The sequence below is a fragment of the Thalassophryne amazonica genome, chromosome 17 (assembly GCF_902500255.1).
Source record: "Thalassophryne amazonica chromosome 17, fThaAma1.1, whole genome shotgun sequence".
In the NCBI taxonomy this organism is placed as follows: Eukaryota; Metazoa; Chordata; class Actinopteri; order Batrachoidiformes; family Batrachoididae; genus Thalassophryne; species Thalassophryne amazonica.
Window position 1 is genome coordinate 65,069,735 of NC_047119.1, and position 6,884 is coordinate 65,076,618.

The following is a 6,884-nucleotide window of genomic DNA, read 5'->3' on the forward strand; positions in this document are numbered from 1 at the left end:
AAGGAATAGTTTACACCATGTGTCATGCTTATTATTTGTCACATTACGGGGCAACATATGTCACATGTCATAGAATCTGATGGACGTCAACATTGTTTGACCTTTACTTTGCAGACCAAGCATTCACCATAGTGAAAATTATTCCACTTATTAATCTTATTAGCTCAACCATCACTGCATCACTTTTTACCAAAATTGGAGCACCTTTAACTTTTGACCCCTGTACAAACTGAAATTGACCTTTGTGTCACCATTCTGTTTTTACCCTATAACTTCATAGTATTATGCCAAACTATACCTTTTTGGTGCATTTCTGATCAGACAAATAATGTGGTATTGATTTCAATATGATTGAAGCATCTTTTAATTTCGACCTCTGTGTAATTCTTCAGTTGACCCCTACCTGGCTGCCTATTGAAAATTAAAGTGGCCAATTGTTTTTTTTTTTTTTTTTTGTAAAGAGTAATGTGGAGTATTTGTGCTGAATTTGGTACTTCTATCACTATTTGCAGGATTGTTTCTGTTATCTGCTGCACTATTTACTGTCAGCAAGGAGCAAAGAAACTAGTAAACTATATGAGAAGGTTTTCACATTTATGAAGCTGAAATCAGAGAACTTGGATTGTTTTTTTTTTTAACATAGTCACTGATTATTTTAATAGTTTATAACTGATTAATCATTGAAGTGCTAACATCCAATCATATTTTACAATCACTACCAGGTTCAAGTGCTGAAACAGCTGCCACAGAAACTCCTGTGTAGCTGTTTGCAGTGTGGACTCTCACAAGAATTCAGTGTTTCCCAGATTATTTATAAGATAATTATAAAAAGCGAGGTCATTTATCAAGAACCTCGAACCCAGGATGCAGACAGATTTAAATGCATGTCAAAGTTCTGGCTCCGTGTCTGTTCATGTTGAAGGCTGGGATCAGAAGCAGAAGATGCTGTTCATCACAGATGTTGCACGATGTCAACAACACTCAGACGCAGACACAGTGCTGGAGCGCTGTTAATGTTATGCCTCAGTTGGTCGGTTAAAATATTGCTGGCGAGCGATGAAAGTGAGTGTGGCTTTTATCTGTCCCAAAATGAATGTGAGCCTCCTGTAGTGTGGCTGGTTTACCAAAGATGGAAAAGAATGGAAGCCGTGCCGGAACTGTTTATGTTTCCACGAGTCAATGCAGACGTCTGGTTTGTGTTCCAGGAACTTCATGTTCTTTTTGCTAAAATATCCAGTTTAAGTTATGAAACAAGGGCGCCAGGGTTTAGGATTCAATCCTAGAAGATCACACAGATTTAAGTTAAAAAAAGTGACTTCTGTCCAGATTTGAACCACCAGCAGGGCCACGTGCAGCTCAGCGCTATAATCACCTTTGCAACAGCGACCCCTCGTGGCATACATCATATGAAGTCATTTCTTAAAGTTTCTTTTTTAAATATTTATTGATTTATTTGGTTATTTTACAAACCCAATTCTAGGGAAATATTATAATAAATCATGTTTGAGTGCTGTACTCACCACTCATGATTCCTTTACTTTACTTTGTAGAAAACTTTCAAATGTTGAACACCAGTGTAGCGACAAAAAAAAACAAAACAAAAAAACAAACAAACAAAAAAAACACACACACAAAGAAAACATCCACAAGAAAAAAAAATACAATATATAAAATAAACAAAGAAACAATGCTTGAAAAGGAGTAGGAAGATGTATACACTTATGAATTCCTACCCTCGTCTCACTATTTATTAAATTACACGACACCTTAGTTACATGACCACATAAATCCAATTTATTTACAGTCCAGTACCCACCCAGTGCCTAAATAAATGAATTATCAAAAATGACATATAAATCCGTCTTCCAGCATAATCCCTCTTCTGTATACATTATTAAAGTGTATTTTCCCCCCAACATACCAGTTTTTATTTGGCCATCCGGTACATTTCTCGGAGCATGATTCAGTGGCTGGAGAAGGCCAACAACTCATGCACATTTCAACTGGCTGTGGCATATAGATGGCTACTTGGAACAGGTGGAGATGGACTGGTTCTCTGCTGGGTGGTTGGCATCCAGGAGCCAAAGCAGTTGTGTGATGTGATGGATGCAATGTACAGTATCAGCAAATGCTTCCAGACCTGACCTGGTAATATCAACCCAGGGCCAGTCTTCAAAGATATTTCTACCACCAGTGTAAAACTAACACTGAGAGGGTTAAATTACCAGTGCCAGAGTACATATGGTCCTACTCTGGCCAGAATGGGGCTGTCACTGTCAGTGTTAATTTAACACTGGTGATTTTACTGTGCATGAAGAATAGTCCGCTTATTAATGTGATAATCATAATAATCACGGCACGCAAGAATGTGTAATAACTACACTGTGCAGTTTTAAAATTCTGCAGGTGCCCCAAAGATGCCAGTGTATTTCATTTCTGGTAGTTATAGTGGGAAAAGAGATTTTAGAATGTGAAACACCATCTTTGAATGCAAAATGTAGATAAACTGATTTTGCACAATATAACCCCCTTTGAGTATATATGCTTTGGTTTGGGGTGAACCTTTTCTTTTCAGGAATGAGTTTTGGTGCAGTTATCATGGAGGTGTGTGAGTGATAGAAGATCAGAGGATGACACGTGCTCACTAAATTTGTAAATGATGTTCCCTTACTTTGTTGAAAGTACAAGAAGACAATAAATGTGTGCCGTACATTATCAGATTTATGACTTCCTGTCTTAGAAAATAATAATTAATTACTTTTGGACCTAAAAAGCAAAACCGTACTACAGGGGGCAGCAGAGCACCTGAGAAGCTGCTTAGCTGCCGTGAATCCCAACAACAGCAACAAGATCAAGCAGTAGTACAAGAAGAAAAGCAAAATACGTCGAATTAGAGAAAAAAAAAACATGATGATGGGAGACGGAGAAGAGTGGACAGCAGTTTTTATTCTGATTTCTGGATCATGGTACTTGCTACTCAAACTAAAGTCAAGAAGAAGTGGATACGTCACGTAGCTGACCCTGTTGCCATGGAAACGTGATGAGCGTCGCGCAGACAAGTCTTCATGATGGCGTCTTTCACGTCTTTAGAGTCTGTTAGAAGGAAAATTCAGACGCTGCAACAAGCTGCATATGAAGCGGAGGAACGCAGCGAGCTGCTTCAGGCTGAAGCGGACAATGAGAGACAGGCCAGAGTGCGGGTAAGACACAGAGACAGCGGAGAGACAGGCCAGACAGAGGGTGAGACACAGAGAGACAGGCCAGAGTGCGGGTAAGACACAGAGACAGCGGAGAGACAGGCCAGACAGAGGGTGAGACACAGAGAGACAGGTCAGAGTGCGGGTAAGACACAGAGACAGCGGAGAGACAGGCCAGACAGAGGGTGAGACACAGAGAGACAGGCCAGAGTGCGGGTAAGACACAGAGACAGCGGAGAGACAGGCCAGACAGAGGGTGAGACACAGAGAGACAGGCCAGAGTGCGGGTAAGACAGAGACAGCAGAGACGAAGAGACAGCCAGACAGGGCGTGAGACACAGAGAGACAGGTCAGAGTGCGGGTAAGACACAGAGACAGCGGAGAGACAGGCCAGACAGAGGGTGAGACACAGAGAGACAGGCCAGAGTGCGGGTAAGACACAGAGACAGCAGAGAGACAGGTCAGAGTGCGGGTAAGACAGAGAGACAGGCCAGACAGAGGGGAGACACAGAGAGACAGGCCAGAGTGCGGGTAACGACACAGAGAGCAGAGAGACAGGTCAGTGCGGGTAAGACACAGGACAGTGGAGGACAGGCCAGACAGAGGGTGAGACACAGGAGACAGGTCAGAGTGCGGGTAAGACACAGAGACAGTGGAGAGACAGGCCAGACAGAGGGTGAGAACAGAGAGACAGGCCAGAGTGCGGGTAAGACACGACAGCAGAGAGACAGGTCAGAGTGCGGGTAAGACACAGAGACAGTGGAGAGACAGGCCAGACAGAGGGTGAGACACAGAGAGACAGGTCAGAGTGCGGGTAAGACACAGAGACAGTGGAGAGACAGGCCAGACAGAGGGTGAGACACAGAGAGACAGGTCAGAGTGCGGGTAAGACACAGAGACAGTGGAGAGACAGGCCAGACAGAGGGTGAGACACAGAGAGACAGGCCAGAGTGCGGGTAAGACACAGAGACAGCAGAGAGACAGGTCAGAGTGCGGGTAAGACACAGAGACAGTGGAGAGACAGGCCAGACAGAGGGTGAGACACAGAGAGACAGGTCAGAGTGCGGGTAAGATACAGAGACAGTGGAGAGACAGGCCAGACAGAGGGTGAGACACAGAGAGACAGGCCAGAGTGCGGGTAAGACACAGAGACAGCAGAGAGACAGGTCAGAGTGCGGGTAAGACACAGAGACAGTGGAGAGACAGGCCAGACAGAGGGTGAGACACAGAGAGACAGGTCAGAGTGCGGGTAAGACACAGAGACAGCGGAGAGACAGGCCAGACAGAGGGTGAGACACAGAGAGACAGGCCAGAGTGCGGGTAAGACAGAGAGACAGGCCAGACAGCGGGTGAGACACAGAGAGACAGGCCAGAGTGCGGGTAAGACAGAGAGACAGCAGAGAGACAGGCCAGACAGAGGGTGAGACACAGAGAGACAGGCCAGAGTGCGGGTAAGACACAGAGACAGCAGAGAGACAGGCCAGACAGAGGGTGAGACACAGAGAGACAGGCCAGAGTGCGGGTAAGACACAGAGACAGCAGAGAGACAGGTCAGAGTGCGGGTAAGACACAGAGACAGTGGAGAGACAGGCCAGACAGAGGGTGAGACACAGAGAGACAGGTCAGAGTGTGGGTAAGACAGAGAGACAGGCCAGACAGCGGGTGAGACACAGAGAGACAGGCCAGAGTGCGGGTAAGACAGAGAGACAGGCCAGACAGAGGGTGAGACACAGAGAGACAGGCCAGAGTGCGGGTAAGACAGAGAGACAGGCCAGACAGAGGGTGAGACACAGAGAGACAGGTCAGAGTGCGGGTAAGACACAGAGACAGTGGAGAGACAGGCCAGACAGAGGGTGAGACACAGAGAGACAGGCCAGAGTGCGGGTAAGACACAGAGACAGCAGAGAGACAGGTCAGAGTGCGGGTAAGACACAGAGACAGTGGAGAGACAGGCCAGACAGAGGGTGAGACACAGAGAGACAGGTCAGAGTGCAGGTAAGACACAGACACAGCAGAGAGACAGGCCAGACAGAGGGTGAGACACAGAGAGACAGGCCAGAGTGCGGGTAAGACAGAGAGACAGGCCAGACAGAGGGTGAGACACAGAGAGACAGGCCAGAGTGCGGGTAAGACAGAGAGACAGCGGAGAGACAGGCCAGACAGAGGGTGAGACACTGAGAGACAGGCCAGAGTGCGGGTAAGACAGAGAGACAGCGGAGAGACAGGTCAGACAGAGGGTGAGACACAGAGAGACAGGCCAGAGTGTGGGTAAGACAGAGAGACAGGCCAGACAGAGGGTGAGACACAGAGAGACAGGCCAGAGTGCGGGTAAGACAGAGACAGCGGAGAGACAGGCCAGACAGAGGGTGAGACACAGAGAGACAGGCCAGAGTACGGGTAAGACAGAGACAGCGGAGAGACAGGCCAGACAGAGGGTGAGACACAGAGAGACAGGCCAGAGTGCGGGTAAGACAGAGAGACAGCAGAGAGACAGGCCAGACAGAGGGTGAGACACAGAGAGACAGGCCAGAGTGCAGGTAAGACACAGACACAGCAGAGAGACAGGCCAGACAGAGGGTGAGACACAGAGAGACAGGCCAGAGTGCGGGTAAGACAGAGAGACAGGCCAGACAGAGGGTGAGACACAGAGAGACAGACCAGAGTGTGGGTAAGACAGAGAGACTGCAGAGAGACAGGCCAGACAGAGGGTGAGACACAGAGAGACAGGTCAGAGTGCGGGAAAGACAGAGAGACAGCAGACAGACAGGCCAGACAGAGGGTGAGACACAGAGAGACAGGCCAGAGTGCAGGTAAGACACAGACACAGCAGAGAGACAGGCCAGACAGAGGGTGAGACACAGAGAGACAGGCCAGAGTGCGGGTAAGACAGAGAGACAGGCCAGACAGAGGGTGAGACACAGAGAGACAGGCCAGAGTGCGGGTAAGACACAGAGACAGTGGAGACACAGGCCAGACAGAGGGTGAGACACAGAGAGACAGGCCAGAGTGCGGGTAAGACACAGAGACAGCGGAGAGACAGGCCAGACAGAGGGTGAGACACAGAGAGACAGGCCAGAGTGCGGGTAAGACACAGAGACAGCGGAGAGACAGGCCAGACAGAGGGTGAGACACAGAGAGACAGGCCAGAGTGTGGGTAAGACACAGAGACAGCGGAGAGACAGGCCAGACAGAGGGTGAGACACAGAGAGACAGGTCAGAGTGCGGGTAAGACACAGAGACAGCGGAGAGACAGGCCAGACAGAGGGTGAGACACAGAGAGACAGGCCAGAGTGCGGGTAAGACACAGAGACAGCAGAGAGACAGGTCAGAGTGCGGGTAAGACACAGAGACAGTGGAGAGACAGGCCAGACAGAGGGTGAGACACAGAGAGACAGGTCAGAGTGCGGGTAAGACACAGAGACAGTGGAGAGACAGGCCAGACAGAGGGTGAGACACAGAGAGACAGGCCCAGAGTGCGGGTAAGACACAGAGACAGCAGAGAGAACAGGTCAGAGTGCGGGTAAGACACAGAGGGACAGTGGCGAGACAGGCCAGACAGAGATGTGAGACCACAGAGAGACAGGTCAGAGTGCAGTAAGACCACAGGACACAGCAGGAGAGACAGGCCAGACAGAGGGTGAGACACAGAGAGGACAGGCCAGGAGTGCGGGTAAGACAGAGAGACAG

At 48.7% G+C, this 6,884-nt stretch overlaps 1 protein-coding gene across 6 annotated transcripts in view; it reads left to right on the forward strand.

Moving 5' to 3' along the window:
• tpm2 (tropomyosin 2 (beta)) overlaps positions 1-6,884 on the forward strand; it is a 108,742-nt gene that overhangs the window by 50,451 nt on the left and 51,407 nt on the right. For 3 of the 6 annotated variants that reach the window (XM_034191617.1, XM_034191618.1, XM_034191616.1), the window contains exon 3: positions 3,165-3,200. The exons of 2 other annotated variants lie outside the window; for them this stretch is intronic. In XM_034191617.1, coding sequence (XP_034047508.1) covers positions 3,165-3,200 — 36 coding nt within the window. Of the gene's footprint in view, positions 1-2,845; positions 3,201-6,884 lie in introns of those variants that run through there. One more of the 6 variants, XM_034191621.1, reaches the window with a different exon arrangement.